The sequence below is a fragment of the Passer montanus genome, unplaced genomic scaffold (genome assembly GCF_014805655.1).
Source record: "Passer montanus isolate IOZ18808 unplaced genomic scaffold, ASM1480565v1 scaffold69, whole genome shotgun sequence".
NCBI lineage: Eukaryota > Metazoa > Chordata > Aves > Passeriformes > Passeridae > Passer > Passer montanus.
In genome coordinates, this window is record NW_024372036.1 from 5407514 (window position 1) to 5426142 (window position 18629).

Here is an 18629-nt window from a genome sequence, read left to right on the forward strand (position 1 = left end):
TCAGGCAATTCACTCTCTACTCCTACACTAAGTTGCAATTTTTGACAATTTCAAGATTGTTGCAAGATACATGGGATTCAAACTTAGGGAACTCTTGCAGATTTTCAGGTTAGTGTGTTTATTTGTTTGTGGGGGTTTGTTTGTTTTACAGTTCTAAATAAAAACAAGAGTTCACTTCCCCAGATGCTACTTCACTAAAATAGCCACTGCTTTTTTTTTGCAGCTTTCACACTCCCAGCCCAAAGCTCTCACTGAGCCTTCACAGAGATTTAATGAGGGGAATTGAAACTGAACTCTCTGACAGCAACTCTAACTGGTTGAGTTACATCCTGTTTCCTAGTGCAAATGGGCTGCACAGCTTTCCAGCCAACACTGATGCATCTGCACCAGAGTTTACTTCACATTAAATGCTTACAATGAAGAAGTATGAATAAGTTTCAAAAGCTTTTCATTAGAAAATTAAAATACCTGACTGGAAGGTCCAGGAGAGGCAAAAGGTGATTGACATGGTCCGTCTTGCAATGAAAAATGTGCAATAAATACTATAAGTTTTGCAAATGCACCCCTCACTTCTGCACTGGGGCATTCCAGGAGATACTCAGAGAAGCGGTTTGAAACATTAAAAAGGACGTTGTGTGCAAACCAAAAACGTACATTCTTGCTGTGACGGAGCAGGATGCACAGGGCATCATACCTGAAACAGGAGATGGCACAGTTATGAGTAAATGCAGACATTAGTCAATTCTGTCAGACATGTGCTATTGCAGAGTTTGAAGAAAATATGTGTTAAAGGAGATCCCCAAACATTTTTGTTCACAAAATTATTCTCATCAGATAATCTGTAGTTCCAATCAGAAATGGAAGATATCCTTCAATTAAAGACCCAACACTAAACTGCAGCATTTTCCTTCTATCACCTCTAAGAATTAAGACAGCATTACACTCCCTAACTACTCCTCAAAGCAGGTCCTATTTTTGCAGCCACCATTGTCTCTGTACTGGAACTGGGGGAGAGGCTGAGCAGCAGAGAACACAAGTGGATTTCATAAGCTGTGTATACAACATACAACTAAATATATAACCTAACAAGAATTTATAGTCTTATTTAGAGATCTTAAAAAACCCCAAAAAATGAAAAATCAATACCCAAAGACTAAATATCTGCTTCAGAGAGGGCTTGCACTACTCTGTCCTTTCAGCAGGAATATTTGAACTCTTCTTGATCTCTTAAATTAAAAGGAGTAACTTAAGCTACTCTGGAAGTTGCTGCTGGGGGTGTGAATTTGCCATCATTACACAACTACTCACTAGTAGCTGGTAAACTACTGGCCATGACTACCAGATTTTCTCTCCAATTTGACCAGTAGTAACCCACACTCCTCTCCCCAGCAGAGAATAACCCAGCTGAAGGACTAAAACGAGTAAGATGGGACTGTTTGTTACAGTGTGGATTTGAATCACAGGCCCCATAGCAATGTACATAAAGTGCTCTGCCAACAGTGTCTCAAAGACTATTATACACGTTTCACAAACAGAATTCAAATATAAGCTGCAACAATAGCTTGTAAAGAGCTTTGTTTAAAACTACTACAACAATGTAAAAACCATTCTGAATTTGTCAGAAAACATAACCTGTTAGTTCTGTGCTAGTGACAGCTTCCATTCTTTTATTCTTTTTAAAAGACAGAGTTAAGCTCTGTTTGAAAATTAAATTTGAAGCTATTCAGATCAGCAGGATATTTCAAAGCTCAAATTCTTCCCAGTATTTTCTATTCAAATTTTCCCCCCTTTTCACATGCACCTTCACCATGTATCTAAATGGGATCTTTTAACAGACATCAAACTTCCAAAATTGTAATTGTTGTTAAAAGACAAAATACCAATCACTAGCAGGGCCACGGACTATTTTCTTTGTATGAAATCCTGTGGTGAAGAGAAATCTAGCAGCAAGCTGAATACTAATCATAGTTATTTCTTCTGCTTCAGGCAACAGATGATCTTGTCCTAAAGAAAAATCAGAATACTCACATGTAGACAAAGTAAAAGCAATTTTTAATAATTTAACTGATTTCAGATTACTGTTTTGTCTGAATGGTGTTCCAATTTTAGAAGAAACATTATCAAAATAGCCTTTAGCTTCTACAATGTATCATTTGAAAATGCAAGCTTTAATACAGGTACCTGGAGGCTAACATATGTCTTTTACAAATTCAGCATCTCACCTTTGAGAACTGTTTTCAACAAAACAGCCCTCAAACTTGAGTATTTTAACTTGATTTAGTACAGCAACTGAGTAATAGCTGATAGTTTATCAAAGTGTTTTTTGCTAAACATTCTGACAAGTTACCAGTGATGAACAACTCAACAAAAGGTGTTTAACTGCAGAAGGACAGGAGTATTCAAAGCAGGACACACCAAATTTTCCCTGGCTAGATAAATCCTTGGCCACACAAACCAAAACTCTTCTTGTAAAAAATGAATCCATAATTATCACACTACCATACTAACCTGGAGGAGGGTTTAGGTAGACACTATTACAAGTAAGCAACTTCTTGATGAACTGGAAATATTCCAGGCTGTACTGCATCCGATTGTGCATGAACTGCACGTTCTGCTTGCGCACGCTTCGCTCGATGGCTGAGGGCATTTTAATCTGGTGGGGTTTAGTGGTGATAGTGATTTCTGAAATATATTTTATTAGTTCATTGTCCTTGTCTATCGTGTCCATGCGTTCATAAAAAAGAATGTAAGCATTCCACCACCTCTTCTGGCGCCTGTAGGACATTCGCTTCATCATGTGATCAAACACTTCGCCCATGTACTCTCCCCCAAAACACTGATTTTTCATCTCTTCATCGTCATCCATTTTACACTCTGTCACATCTCCATCGTCAAATTTGTACCACCGGTTCTTCTCACCATCCCCACCATTCCTCTGGATAATGTAAGAGTAGTAATGTCCGCCGCTGGCCTGGCCGCTGTGCACAAGCACACCCACGAGTCTGTATTTTGTGCTTCCAGAGTGTTCATTTTCTGACTGCTCATTTTGTATTATCTGATTTTCAGGATTCACATCATCCCCTTCCAATTTTGCTACACCTGCCACTGTGTAAGGCTCCATGTCCAGTTCTCGTGGAAATTCAAAATAATCATTGAATTTGATTGCACATTCCCTTTCCCAGTCATAATCAAATCGTTTCAACTGGATCGCAAGAACTGGAGGCAACTTCTTAATCAACAAGCGTTTGACTGTATCCACCTGGAAAAGGACATGAACAGTTACCAGCTCTCAAATTTCCATTCATATACTCTCACCAAATACCAAACTGAGTAATGAAAGGATGACTTTTCTCCACAAACATGATCTAAGTCTGAACTTAGTACAGTTGTAACATCACAGCTGTACACAAATTAAAAATATAAGGAATCATTACCTTTTTGTTGCATTTTTCACAATGATATGCATTTGCACCTTCCAATAAATCTCCTTTGACATACTGCTCCAAAGAATCAAGAAGGTTTTGGTGATTCCTGATATCTACATTCAGAGTTGTGAAGGATTCCTCACACTCGTACCTAGCAATGAACAGGTAAATGTGTGAGAAAGGGAGGAATGTGTTCAACTTTTTGTGTTTTACATGTGCTACAGTGTGTAAGCAGTAAAAGAACTGAACTCTTTTTTACTGCAGTTTTCCTACAGTTACATTACAGAATCTGTACACTGTATTTTTATGGTCAGGAGTCAGACTGATAAACACAAATACTCTATCACACCTAAAGACAATAGTTCAAAACAGATGCCAATTCAGCAAAAAAACAAACAATAAGACTTTTTATTTTCTATCTAAAAAACTTTGAATCACCATCTTCATAAAACCTCTTTGAATGTTTAAGACTGGCTTTGACATTGTGTTCTAAATATAATCTACAAACAAATCTCTAGCAATGTACTAGTAATGCTTGAGAGACAACCAGCTGAAACATCCTGGAAGCAACTTTTTGTTTTTAAAGATAAAGAAGTGATGAATAAATTTAAAAAGCCACATCTATTCCAGTGTAACCCTGAAGGCCTTGTTTCCCTGATATGCAATCAAGCATTCAAAGGCTGAATAAATAAATATTTAGAAACACTTCAACCAACAGAAATATTCATTCATCCAATAAATAGCTTACAAAAAATACAGAAAGGCAGTTAATTTGCCATACACAAATCCACAGTTTAGTTACTATCAGTTTCTTCCTCCCTAAACTACATTTCTGTTAATAAGTAACATTATGCAAATCCAGTAGAGTTCAAAAAACACAGAAATACGTCAGGATAATACATAATATCAGGAATGAATGGTAACTCACACTGCTTCTGGTCTGGATCTGCCATTTAATAACCCACTGCATTCAAAGGTGAAATCAGTGCTACCATTTTACCTTGCAGTATTTCAACTCACTTCTAGTCACTCACTGTAACCTATGAAACCTAAGATGTTCACTTTACAAATTATTCTTATTTATACATTAGGTCAATTGAAGTTGAAAGATTAACACACTAAAATTCATTTGTATTATTTTTCCAGTATTTTAATTGCTAAATGAAGGCTAAAGAAAATGGTCAGTTTTCAAAATAAAGAAAATTTGCAATGGCAATGTACAGAGATATGTACTGTTATAGAATCACACATGACCTGAACAGTAAGAAGGCCAACTGATAGTGACAGAAATAAACACAATAATAAAGAAAAAGCCGAATGCTAAAAAAAATAAGTTCATCATTAAGCCATCCTGAATTTTGCATGCAATTTTAAGCACCCACCATAAAAATAGAGATAAATTTAAAAGTCTGGGGAATTACAACTTTACAATACCAAGTTCTATTCCTTCATTAATAACCTGAAACAGTGAGCTGCAGACTTGCAGTCTGATTTGGCATGGGTGGTTTCTTACATGCCTTCTACAAAACTGAATTTCAGTATTCACATTTAAAGCTAACTACAAATACAGCAGAAGTCTTAAGAAAAAGATAAACTTTCTACACCACTGACCTTAATTACAAGTTACATGGTGAGTATGAACAGTTTTACTCATTGGAACTGAAGATTCCTACTTGGCTCAGCTCTAAACACACATTATGGAAAACCAAAGACAGCAACAATTGTTGGCCAGGTATTAAGATTTTCTACATTGCATTTGGTCCCTACAATTGTTTTCACTTTTAACATGAAAAAGCACAATATTTTCCTGCCATGATCAATACACAATACTTCACATACAATCTGTGAAGTGGAAACAATAATGATTAAGTATTTCAAGGTACTTGTAAACAAATGAATGCTCAGCTGTAGAAAAAATAAGGTAGCAAAATCTATTAGCTTAAAAAACCCACAGAAAAAGCCCACTCTTGACTCTAATTACTTTTATAAGGACACAAACATGAGTTGTTTTCCTATAAAAAAAGATTAAAATCTTCAACACTTACCGATGTGGGCATCCTTGACAAATCTTCTGATCAGCAAAGGATCCTCCTAAAACTTTACTTAACATTGCTGGATGGCCCAAAGCTTTTAAAGCTTCATCTAAACTGTCCACCAACGAATTAAAAAATTCTAAAGCATCGTGTTGTTCACGTAGATTTACAGGTTCACCCCAGAGCCTGAAATTGAAAGCATATTTTGTCAAATATTTTTTGTATTGTTTGCCAACAATTTATTTTTGAAAAAAAATAATTATTCAAGCTCCTAACCCCTCCTCCTTGAAGAATCAAACTACTGGTTTTTGCTGTACTATACGACCTGTTGTTCTGTCCCTGACACTTTCTGGTAAGTAAAAACAAGCTCTTGTGTGTAACTTCATACTTAATTCAAAGTCCCACTATCAAAAACTGCTAAAATTCGAAAGAACCACCCTGCTGTAAACTTTAGTTTATTAACAGACTTGTACAGAAAGGTGAAAAGGCAGATAAAGCTGCACAACTTCTGCTAATTTACACTTTACATCGTTGCCATTCTACTATGATTAGTTTTTTTGCACTTCAGTGATCCAGTGAACCAACATCAATACTCAATTTTCTACTTACCTGAACTGTTTCCAAAACCCTCTTGGTACATAGTACTGTAGCCTGGAAGCTGCTAAATGGCCAAAAATTACTTGGAGATGCCTCAAAACTCCAATATTGTACTCTTTTCTATCTTCAGTTTTGCTCAGTGCTGGTTTATCTTCATACTGATGTGGATAACCAAACACATCATCTCGTGGGTCAACATTGCTCTGAAAAGCAGAAAATTTGTGCAATTCACTTCCACATGTAGCTGTCTCGTAGTTAGTTTTATCCTTTTTTGATTTGACAATCTAAGGTGTTTCATACTCAGCTGAAAACCCAAATACTGTCTTTGTTTGCATTAACAAAGTTGTAATGGCTGAAATAAGGTGCAGTGCTTTCCAGTAGAAATGCCTGAGGAGGAATTCTGCAAACCCTGCCACCTGGATCTTGTGAAGTGCCCCTCTGGCAGTGAACCCATTCAAGTATGAAATATTATCCTATTTTCCCCACAGTTATCAGTGGAAATCAAAGTGATTGATTAGCAACTGAAATTTATTATGAACTTTTCATTAAAAAATAATTGCAATTTCAAGATTAGGTAATTCTATATAATTAAATTTACCTCGTTGTCCTGCTTTTCATCCCCAGACATGTCATCATCTACATCACTGCCTGTGCCTTCTATTGCAAGAATCCCATTCCTGATGGCTGGAATCATGTACAGCTGCTGAATGACAGAATTCATGTAACAAGTGGCACCAGCATTTTTCAGCCCCACAAATCCCTTTGGTGGCCGAGGCCCAACAGGTGGCAGATATTCCCATTCTGTGAGTGCTTCACAAGCTAAGAGGAAACAGCACAGTGTGGTCAGGGAACTGTTTTGTTATAAAATAAAGAGGATATCAATGCAGTACAAAGGGCAGTTGCATAAAATTATTATTAGTCTGTATCATATGCGATTTAATAAAAAATAATGTTCCATCAGAAAACTTAATTGCTTAACACAACTTCTATGAAGGACTGTTCTATCTGTAAATGCGATTTAATAAAAAATAATGTTCCATCAGAAAACTTAATTGCTTAACTTAACACAACTTCTTATTACAACATTTTCTTCTACTGCATAGCTAAAGAGGTGGTCAGGCAAAAATTCAGCCTATTTATAAATGAAACAGAAGTCTTTCCTCAATACTAGCAAGTTTCTTAGCTGAAAAATTCAGCTGAATGAATATAGAATATATAACTAATTGATAAAACATTCAAAAATTATAATGCTCTCAAAAATTTACAATCCTTGAAAAAATTACAGAATTTCACTTAAGCGTCACTTTTTCTTGCCAGGATAGGAAACAGTTTTAGCAAATGCTATCTATATAACTTGATATATATTTTTTTCCTCTTGAGTCTTTTCTCTCAGGTCCCTCCCATCTCTCCAAGAACATTTATTATCACCTAAGCTAACCTGTTGTTCTGTCTGTAGTTTAACATAAAAAAAATCTGATATAAGAGAGCATGTATATTTATTTACAAGCAGATTTGGTATAAGAAACCCAGAGCATGCACAGCTCATACATTTGTTCTCTCTTCTGACATACCACAGAGATGTGGTGTTCTACTGTGCTTATCAAACACTTGAATGGAAGGGAATGCCATGAAATCCCCCTAAGTGTGAGGTGGTAAGAAATACACTACTTCCCAACAGAAAAGGGTGAAGAAAGAAGGATGAGCAGAGGGGAAAACCATAAGCTGCCCTTTTAATTTATTCATCTGATATGGAAGTTAACAGGAAGAGACTGAAAAACCTCAAGTGACTCACTGACAGCACCATTCGCACTGACACTCTGAGAGGCAGTGGACAATTTCCAGTTTTGGATATTATTTTTAGTTGCTTATGGTTTTGCTCAACTCCATGAGTTCAAACATCTGTTAAATCACACAATGGTTTGGGTTGGAAGGACCTTTAAAGACCATCCAGTCCAACCTCCTGCCACGGGCCAGGGTATCAGGGTATCTCTCACTAGTCCAGATTGCTCAGGGCCCTATCCAGCCTGGCCTGGAACACTTCTGGGATGAGGCATCCACAACTGGGCAACCTCTTCCAGTGTCTCAGCATTCTCACTGTGAAGAATTTCTTCCTTGTGTCCAATCTAAATCTATTCTCAGCTTAAAATCATTGCCTCTTGTAACTACAGGCCCCGATACCAAACTTTTTCTCCATCTTTCTTCCAAGCCATGTTTAACTAATGAAGGTCACAGTAAGGTACCCCTGGAGGCTTCCCTTCTCCAGGCTGAACAGCCCCAACTCTCCCAGCCTTTCTCACTATATGAGCTTGGGTTTCCTTGGTTTGATGGTGTTTGAATTTTGTTTGGTAGTTGTTGATTTTTTTCCCTTTCCCTGTTAATATTACAGCAGAATGGTTTCAGTGTCCCTTCAGGGCTGGAGAAAATATTCTCTTGCTTGATCATTTTTAAGAAATACTTTTTTTACAACAACAATAATCTGTGCTAAAAACAAGCCTTTTGCCATCCTTGTGAAAGTCAGCCCAAGTTTCACTTGATTACTGGCTTTTGAAGCACTAACATTTGCAAGTTTTTGAACAGACAGCAGTCACTACAGTCTTTCTCCAGTGAGAGGGAGAAAGTTCTTTCACTGCAGAGCTGTGCTGAAACAAGGCCAAAAAGGAGCCTGAAAAAGGACGATGACAAGCAGAGAATGAGTTCAGAACTAAAAAGGGAAGCAGGACAGATGACCTGTGTCTGTGTGTGGACAATGATGACAAATCAGGTGAGCAACCAAGAAACTGGCTCTAGAGCTAAGCTGAAGATAGCTGGTGAGGCTCTGGGATTGGTTAGCTAGAGCCTGAAATCATGAGACAGAAGTAGAAGATACAGACAGAATGAGGGTCCTGGGAGCTGGTATGGACAAAGGGGAGGAATCTGAGATTGGGACAGGAAGGGTCAGGCTGTGACTGGGGTTGGAATTTGGACATGACCATGGAATGCAGGTCAGTACATTTAATTCATAAAGAAAAACAAGTAAAGGCTACACTAGCAAACTGATGTGGTAACATTAAAAGCAGCCACAAACAAACTATGAACTAAAAAACGCAGCATTTGGTTCAGTGGATAATATAAACAAAACCTATACATGATACATACATTAAAGAGTAGAAAATAGATAATTAAAAAGTATTACATACTAGTGATTGCTGTACCTATGTAATACATTTCAGTCAATGTGTCTACTATCTGCTTGAGATTTCGCACACATCCAACTGCGAGTGCAACGAGGAGCTCAAAGCCAGCATTGATAGTGGCAGGTGAACTACAGACTGGTATGGCCTGCTCAGCAGGCAATTCTCCATTTCTCATGTACTGTAGATAAACATTGGATGCTGGAAAGATGAAATCATCTATCAACTCCTGAAAAAAAAAGACAATAAATCACCTGTTACCATGGAAATTATTTTATAAGAGAGTAAGGGTTATTACATAAATGAATGTCTGAGAACCACAGGGGTACTTAAAAAATAAAAGAAGAGTAAAAACTGAGACCAATAGCATCATGAGCTTTTAAATTTAGAACAGAAGAACTCCATTCTAAAGCGGTTCTCTCCAAACCCAGTTCCCCTCTGTAAGTTAAAAATAAATCTATATTGTTCTTGATTAGTACAAAATTTATTTTGCAAAACAAATATTACCAACAAAGCTCTTTATCAATTAGTGCTGAAAAACCAACACTCCTGCTCTATAATATCAGAAGTACAAAGAAAACATGTCTGATTAAAGAGATGCTCAAATGTGATGCATTTGTTCAAACCTGCCCTAAGCATTAATAGTACTAATTAAGAACATGTGCAGGAAAGCCATTACAGAGGTAATGAAGGAAAGCAGTCCTGTACAGGACTATCCTGTATCTCACTATCTTTGTGTGATGTTTGTCAAGTACTGGAATACAGTAAGAACAAGAAAGTTAAATATACTTTATGAATGAAACATGCAATTTTAAAAATTATTTTTAAAGAAAACATTGAACTCCAATCAAAACCATTTTTAGGATACAGCCCACAAGATGTGAAGCCTCTTTTTATTTATTTATAGGCAAAAACAAATAATAAAAAAACCCCAAAAATTGATCCCCCCCCCCCCCCCCGCAAAACCTCACAAAGACAAAAAAATCCCCTCCAGAGGTCAAAAAACTTGAACTTACTTTAATGAGATTAGCACCTCCTTTTTCACAACCAATATGGTATTTCTTCTCAGGTGTCTGGAATGCTAACAACTCTTTTGTTACTCCAAGGTGACCCTCTAAGATCGTTTCTTCAACACCTGTTTCCCCTGTTCTTTTTACTTCATCCTGCCATTTAAGAGAAAGTTAGGATACTCCAAACAGCAAACATTAAGCTCAGAACTTTCATGCAGTTTACAAGAAAGCAGAGATAACCTAATTATCAGGAATAAACTGATCCTGAAACTTACCCTGATTCTCTTAAGCCAGTCAATTTCATTATTGAGAAGAACTTCAGCATTGGGTACATTAATATTACTGTTGTAAGCATAGTTAAGCAGATGTCTTAAGAGGGTGAAGTAGTCTCCAGAATGCTTAGCTCTCTCTCTTGCAGTGCTCTGTGTAAACCAAAAGCAAAGAATTTACCAATGCTTCTACTTACAGTGCAACACCAACATATTTCCCCTAAATCTCGCAGTAAATGTAAAAGAAAACAAGTGTAAGGTAATTTTTAACCTTTTACAAGTTTAAAATTGTATTTAGCTGCTTATGAATGACTTCTCAACTATTTTAGTAGCAATTTCTACACCGGAATAGGAAAAAGAAAACCAAATCAAAACTTTTGATCAAATGTTCAAGAGAGCCATGAGCTGAAAAGCCCTGGCAGGACCAGTAGGAGAATGCACTAACTGTAGGTATCTCTCTAACCTGCTAATGATTTTTACTTAAAGGTTAGCAATCCCCAAAGATCAAATGCAGACATTAAAGCCTACTGTTCATGTTCTTATCAGAAAATGAAAAAAGTCCTTTTCCCCTGATCTAGCTCAAATGGAAATTATCTGTGCTGCTTGTCTGTAGGCCAGAAGCAATCTACATTATAGTGACTGTTATTAATAGCAATTTGTCTTTTCTTGCAGGTATATTGTCCTATAATTTTTTACATACACTCCCATACTGGAGACTTTATCCCTGAAAACTTACCCCTAGAACAGTAAACAGCAGGGTAATGAAGAAAAGGAGAGGTCTCTGTCCCATGCAACACCTGGTAGCCATTAAAAAGAATTGCTCCTGTGCCATCTGACGAACGGTTCTGGAAATAATTTAATAGAAACATAAATTCAATCTCCCTATCCAAACAGGACAGTAATTAAATTTGTGTTTATCTGCTTAATGCTATTTTCTAAAACTGAACATAATGTAGGAAACAGGAATAGTTTAATTTCAGATGCATGAATTAAAGTACAAAACCTGTTCCACAGATCAAATATTTAAATGTAAAAGAAAAAGAAACTTAGAAACACCTAGCCACTACCCCTTTGCAACTGACAGCAAATATTGCATAACACAACAATTTGCAATCCTAAATATTTTTTTTTCTTAATCAAGTTGTACCTGGTAAAACTAGGTACAAACCTACTCCAGTAAAACTGCTTTTATGTGTCACTGCAGCAGTTTGCTGCGTATCTCTGAAGTGATCAAAATTTATCATTAGCAAGATGTGAGAGATGATGATCCTCCTTAAAACTCAAGGCTATAATTAAAGGAAATTTTTCACCTTAGAATCTAATCTAATCACTAGAGCAATTCAGGAATGGATAAGATTCAGTAAAAAAATAAATTAAAAACAATTAGGGCAAATCCTTTTCTTTCAAGTTGTAGGATTAATTGTCTGAGTAGTATGCCTTGAAAAAACTGTTAGGAGCAACTCTTTTTGTGTGGGAAGAGACTACAAATGAATGCTGAATGAATGATTTTCAGAAGTAACTCAACAGTATGAAAAACTGAGTTTTGCAGTGTCTGGTGTGGCTGTCTCTGTTTCATGCCCATGGAGTCAGGGTGGAAAGCACACCACAGAATCCTATTCCCTTCAGAGCTTTTTCACGTGTGTTTAACTGCAAAGCCACATAAGGATGACCTTGAGGTCAAGAGCAAAGATGCACCTGGCTGAGCACCCATCTCTGCTACCATGCACAAAGCAAAGTGCACAAGAAGAAGGAATCATGAAGAGAAACTTCTTCAGAATGTTCTCTCAGCTTCCAACAATCCGTGGTTCAAGAAAACTACCAAGAACAGTATTTCATAGCCCTCACTCAACAAGTTCATGAAAGAACCCCTCAAACCATTTCCAATCTGAGGTTTGCACTGCTTAAATAAGACCTTAAGAAGGTCTTACACAAAGAAACACAGCTCTCCATTTGTGCTCCCTTTGCTACTTCTGATTTTAAGGGTCTCTGTAGTATTCTCCTCCCACCATTCATCTCTCCTCCAGTATGAAGTGCCCCCAGCTATTCAGCTGTTCCTCAGATAGAAATCATTGCACAGCTTTGATCTCCCTTGTCACCCTTCCCTGATCTTTGCAACTTCTCCTACTCTGCTCTGAGTTGCAGCAAACTGTGGGGTGGGGCTGGTCTGTTTTCTTCTTAAACAATAGTTGACATTTTATGGGGTCTGATTGCTGAGCCAATGTTTTTGTAGAACATCTCACAGAAAGTTATTTTAAGATACAATTCTTCAACTGCTTGGGACACATCACAAAGACACTCCTCAGCTCTGTGCACTTAAAGGCAGAATGAATGTGACCAATATGACATGCCTCACACTTCTGTTTCTGAGTGTGCAGTGTTTGAACACAAGTATTACATTTCTGTGAAGCTGTAACCATCTAGAACCTCTTAAGAAATCATGAAAGGGAGACAGTTTCCTGAGCACAGGCATCTCATGCTGTTTTAGACACATGATGACAGCACAGAGCTGGCACACAGGACATGAGCTGCACAATGAACTCACACTCAGCAGGTCAGGTCAAGCACCTCCCTCCTTAAGGCTGGCAGCACAGAGCTGGCACACAGGACATGAGCTGCACAATGAACTCACACTCAGCAGGAGGAATAGCTGGAGGTCAAGCACCTCCCTCTTTAAGGCTGACAACCTCAATCCTGCCCTACTGAGAGCTCCAGGACACAGGTCTTGCTCAGTTAACAGAAGACAGTCTCTTCAGTGGGTGTAAGTGCCAGCATAAAGAATTTTAATGTGTTTAGGCCACATCTATGTGGCCACCAAACACTTTGCAGAGATCAGCAGAATACTTCTGGCTTCCAGGATTACTTAAGACTAACTGCTTGGCTATCTCCTCTTAACTAAGCCAGTCTTGCATTCAGAGGACACTGCTACAAAATCAATTACCTTGTAGAAGAAAAACTACTCTAGCATTTAGTATTAAACATTTTGCATTTTGTTTCTCAGTTTAGAGGTATGGTTATGCTCTGAGGAAACAGAAGTCCAGTCAGACTCTGTGAAACAAACAATCCATCTGATCTTTTCTAGAAAGATCATATTTGTGAGATCTGAACTTGGTCATCTTCTGTCTTTGTCTTTTATGGTGCACCAAAAATATTTTCTCACATGCATATTTTTGCTCACATTGTTCTCTGATTGAGCATAGGAGATTAGAGAACAATAGTTGTGGAATGATATTCAGAGTTCTGTCTGGTATTTGCTAAACTTTCTCTGCACTGCAAACACTGATTTGTTTCCATATTAATTCAGAAGAAAAACTTTTCAGCAGCTTAGTTCAACTTCACCATCTTAATTTACAAAGCAGTCTTCTGTTTCCACTCATGCTGATGCCATTTTACCATGTAACAATGAACAGCTGCACCATTCTAAGTGAGATTATCATGTTTATCACAAGTTTTATAGGCATATGAGAGAAGTGGTAGCTTCTTGTACTGACAGTATGAACTATTTTTCCATACAATGAGTGATACCAGGAAGCTTCAGTGAAACTGAAAATTCAACATCCTATACCACAGGCTGCAAGCTAATAAAGCTTGTGGTATTTCTTGTAACCCTCCACTTTCACCAGTGTGTGCAAAGACTTCATGGTAAAGAGATGCTCTGATGATACTGATCCTTTCATTAAGGCAAATATTCCTAAACATAAGACCTTTCAACCTGTTTATCTAGAAGTCAAACCCCCAAAACACAAATTCTGCTCAAATTCGGACCCCATTCATCTCAGAGCACCATAATCTCACTCCCTTTAAAGTATACTGAAAAACTTAAGACACTACTAATTTCAGAGCTCTATCATTTCTCAAAGAAAAATTGTAATATTCATGAAACAACAGTATCTTTAAAAATTAAAATTAATTCTTTAGTGACAGATCAAAGCACTGGCAACGAAGTTTAATAACAAATTAACAACTTTCCACCTGGATGGTTTCTGAAAACATCCAGTACTTCACATCACAACTTCAGATGGGCTGAAGCCACTGCCCTGCATTTAGGCTTTATACTAATTTTGAATTGTAAAATAACGGAAGTGACCAAAACTTACTTGCTGTGACAGTGCAATAGTAAATCAATAATAAATGTCTGCCACGCCTTCTCTTTACTGAGTGCATCCAGTGCTGTTGGAATCAAAGCAAAGCACAGGGTCATCACCTCCAGTGCTTCACAGCACACTTGTTCATCTTCCATGTCTGGTTCATTTCCTGCATTTGTCTGTGAAAACAAACAAGAGTGCACAAAGTGGGTACAGAAAACAATCCCAAGAAACCCAAGTGGCTCCAAGGTACATCACTAAACACAAACCACAGCTTTGTATACCAAGTGATTGTCAGTGCCAAGTATTTTATGCACTCAGATCTGAGCCAAAGCACTATGTGGGATGACTTGAACTTCCAGAATTGTGCTTCTCACAGGAGGATTCCAAGCATAAACTTATGGAGACAGAAGTTAAATAGGACAACTGTGGGCAACATTTAAATCAGTTAGTACTGCTGGAAGTTTTTGCTTGGTTTGCATCTGGGGTTTTGTTTGGGATTTTTTTGTTTTGTTTTTCTTTGCCACTCAAAAAATGGCATTTAAAATTGGAAAACTTTACTACTTAAACAGAGAAAGGCTATATTGCTGTATAATTAATTCATCAATCCAGTTTTACAAGGCTTTGACACTCACAACTTATTTGACCAAAAGCTTTTTAATATTGCTAGAATTTATTAATCTCTTTGCTATTTTCCAGAAACACAAAAGAGTTTAAGTTCAAATTTTAAACACAGCTGCTGTCATGATTTTTGACAAAGAAAATAATATTACTGCTAATTGGTGCATAGGTTAGTTCTTAATCTAAACACTTGAATTAATTGAGTTGATTTTGGAACATTTTTTCAAAACAAATACTTGGAGAATAATGGCAAACCCTCTCCTCCATCTAGAAGTAATTACATTCAACAAGTTCCAAAGAACCCGAATATGAGCAGGTCTCAATTTATCATTTATAAATCATGAGGGCAGGTCAGCCACATTAACTACATCATTAAATATTTGTTTTATATGTGGAAAGGTATTAAGATTAATTAGGCAGAAAGAAGGGATTACAATGCAGAGGAGAGAACTAATTGTGAACAGCCAAAATATGCTTCACTCTGGCAACAAACATTATTTTGTCTATGCACAATAACTCCAAAATCAAAGGCAGTCACTGCACTGCAGCAGGAGGATGTGGCAGCTCCGACACAAGATCAGAAAGCAAATGCAGAATGCCTTCAGCAAGTCCAGAACTGCACCTGCTCTGCAGTGAAGCCCTGGATAGCAGGGAAAGTTATTTCTGCACAGCTGCAGGGAGCCAGGGGAAAGGCAAAGTGCATTTTGCACTCAGTGAAGCACTTCTCTGCACTCGGGCACCCAGAGCTGGGGGTTCTGTATATTATTATTCAATCTGTATAAAGCCATCACAAAAATTGCTTCCTCTAATCTACAACCAGATACAGTTCTCTAAAACTTTCTTTCCTTCCATGATATTCCTCTGTTTCTAGGGATACCTGCCTCTCTTGTAATGTTATATTAAGAAAGGGTACTTTATTTCCCCTTATTACTTCTACAATTTCTTCCTCTTTTGAATTTCCAATTTTTTTCCCCTTCAATTTCTATTTCCCTTTTGCACAGTAGAAACCAAATGCAGCTGCCATTTACTACAGATACCCATATAAGTATCAATAAGAATAAAAAAAAAAAAAAAAAAAAAAAAAAATTAAAAACCCACAAAATCATGTGAAATATGATCAATAACATACAGCTTGAATTTCACCTCTTTTAAAATTTCCATTACTTCAAAATATTTTTACAGAACTTAACTGTACAATTTCTACCCAGAAGAATTTTAATAAAGGACATTTAGGTCTGTTTTCTTTTAGGTATGCTTTCTCTAGTGCATTACTGCTCTTAAAGCATCCCATGTGTAAATATAAGAGTTTATCTTCATGAACTGTCACATGAACTAAAACATGTTTTTTATATGGAAGTATTACCCAAAAAACCACAACCCCCAGTGTATTTCATGAAGAAGTCATGTTCACAGCAATAGAAGCAGATGTCATTATAACCCTATGAAAGCTAATGGAAAGGTGTTCCAGATTGCTGAAGTAAATATTCTTCTTTTAATTCATCATTTAAACACAGCAGCAAAAACACCAAGAATTAAGTCTCCCTACATATTCCTTTTCCTTTGACTCTCAGGCAAGTTTTGATAAGTATTAAACCTGATTTTACAAGACAAAAATAGGAAATGCTTTTTTAAAATCACTGTCCAAATCCAGATTGTTATCACCTCCTGTAAGCAACATTACTTAAACACAAGATGTGTGGTAATCTACTGATACAGAACTCCTAAGTCCAAACTAGTGTAAACCACATGTGAAACCATGAACAGAAGAAGAGAAGCCATACAGAATTAGCAATTAAATCTGTCCAAACTAGTGTAAACCACATGTGAAACCATGAACAGAAGAAGAAAAGCCATACAGAATTAGCAATTAAATTTTTTCCCAATGCTTCCCACATCACTTTGCTCTTCTTTCTCATTCTAGACTGCACATATGCTTTGAATCACTTCTGCAGAACAGACCTTTTAAGTTTGAAGAGTAGACAAATTAGATTTGCAAGAAATGCTTTTTCCTAATTTAGATGCAGAATCTAACTGGGATGAAAACATGTTACAGAACTGGTGCATTTTTCAGCTGACACCAGATTCAAGTTACAATTCACCAGTTACTGAGGAAAGGAATTTGGAATAGAAAATTAAGCTGTGCTATGACACTGATATACTAGATTCTGAAATACATCATTGTATCCACCTAAAAGCTCATCACACTCTAAACCTGACCAGGTCAACCCTGTGTACCCATTCCTTTTTGTACAAAAACAAACAGTAATACAGAGAAGCAGCTGTTCAGGATTCTTACCTTTTCATAGATTTTACTAATTTCCTCATTCGAGCTGAAAACCAGCTGAACTGATCCACAACCTGATGCCCAAACAATTTTCTGTACTGCCCTGATAACACAGATGTCAGGGATGTATTTTGAAGCCTGAAAAAAAAGGAGAAATTAACTAAAGCAACATTAAAATATAGCTGCAAATAATACTGCAATGTATCCTAAATTCCCACAAATGTATTTCACAGAAAATTTAAGATTTAAAACGTTAAGACAGATATTTTTTTTCCTTAAATAGAAAACAGATGATGTATCTTGAAGAGTATTTATACTTCACTTATGTAAAATTTAATTTTTTGAAGTAGGATGTAGGCACCTGTGGTTCTAAGACTTAGCAGAAACTACCAATTTCAATGCTAAAACCTTCTTGATTTAGGGAAAAAAAAAAACAACCCAAGAAACCACCAAGCATTCATCTGGAAAGCAGCCAGCTTCTTAAGGAGTATGAAAAGCTGAACTTCTTTTAGGGTTTCTCCCCATGCTGTGCTAGCTGACAGCCAGCTTGAACACACTGATGTTATCAAGTATGTGATCATTATCTAAAAGATTGCTTCATGTTCCAGACAGAGGCCTGAACATGAAAAAGAACACAGCTCATGTATTGAATGGATGCAGAGTCACTCTTCAGTACTTTGTGCATGGTCTGAGTTAACATCCAGTAGTTTCTACTGATATACACACATTACAAAACATACTCCAACTGCCATTATTTAGGGTTCACATCAACTTTCAAAAAACCTACCAAACTTATCTGAAGTCTGTACTCAAAACAGAATTTTCCAAAAAAAGGTAATCTCTAAAAGCAGAAGGCAGATGGATTTCAAGTGTCATTTGTCCAATGCTCAGACAATAAAGAAGGGGACTGTAAGAAGCTGAGCTAGTTAAGTATCTGCATCAGGAAACCTGAACAATGTGCATTCTTGTACTGATATGGACATTAACCATACTTACAAGAAAAATAAAAGGTATTTTATCTTTGTCACAAGCAAAGCAACCTTACAGCAACAGTGCCAGAAGAAAAATAACAGGGTTTTTTTATCTCACTGTAGTTTCAAAATCTTTAAGTATCAACATTTTTTAAAAAGGTGAATGA

General features: G+C 36.9%; 1 protein-coding gene across 4 annotated transcripts in view; it reads right to left on the reverse strand.

Annotated features, from left to right (window-relative positions):
• USP9X (ubiquitin specific peptidase 9 X-linked) overlaps positions 1-18629 on the reverse strand; it is a 96714-nt gene that overhangs the window by 12828 nt on the left and 65257 nt on the right. For 3 of the 4 annotated variants that reach the window (XM_039729339.1, XM_039729335.1, XM_039729338.1), the window contains 13 exons: positions 17504-17629; positions 14599-14765; positions 11241-11349; positions 10511-10657; positions 10242-10388; positions 9232-9454; positions 6654-6874; positions 6068-6258; positions 5471-5644; positions 3435-3576; positions 2509-3259; positions 1881-2004; positions 469-694 (listed from right to left, as the gene is read on the reverse strand). In XM_039729339.1, the coding sequence (XP_039585273.1) occupies positions 469-694; positions 1881-2004; positions 2509-3259; positions 3435-3576; positions 5471-5644; positions 6068-6258; positions 6654-6874; positions 9232-9454; positions 10242-10388; positions 10511-10657; positions 11241-11349; positions 14599-14765; positions 17504-17629 (2748 nt within the window). The remainder of the gene's footprint in view (positions 1-468; positions 695-1880; positions 2005-2508; positions 3260-3434; positions 3577-5470; positions 5645-6067; positions 6259-6653; positions 6875-9231; positions 9455-10241; positions 10389-10510; positions 10658-11240; positions 11350-14598; positions 14766-17503; positions 17630-18629) is intronic. The other variant, XM_039729336.1, reaches the window with a different exon arrangement.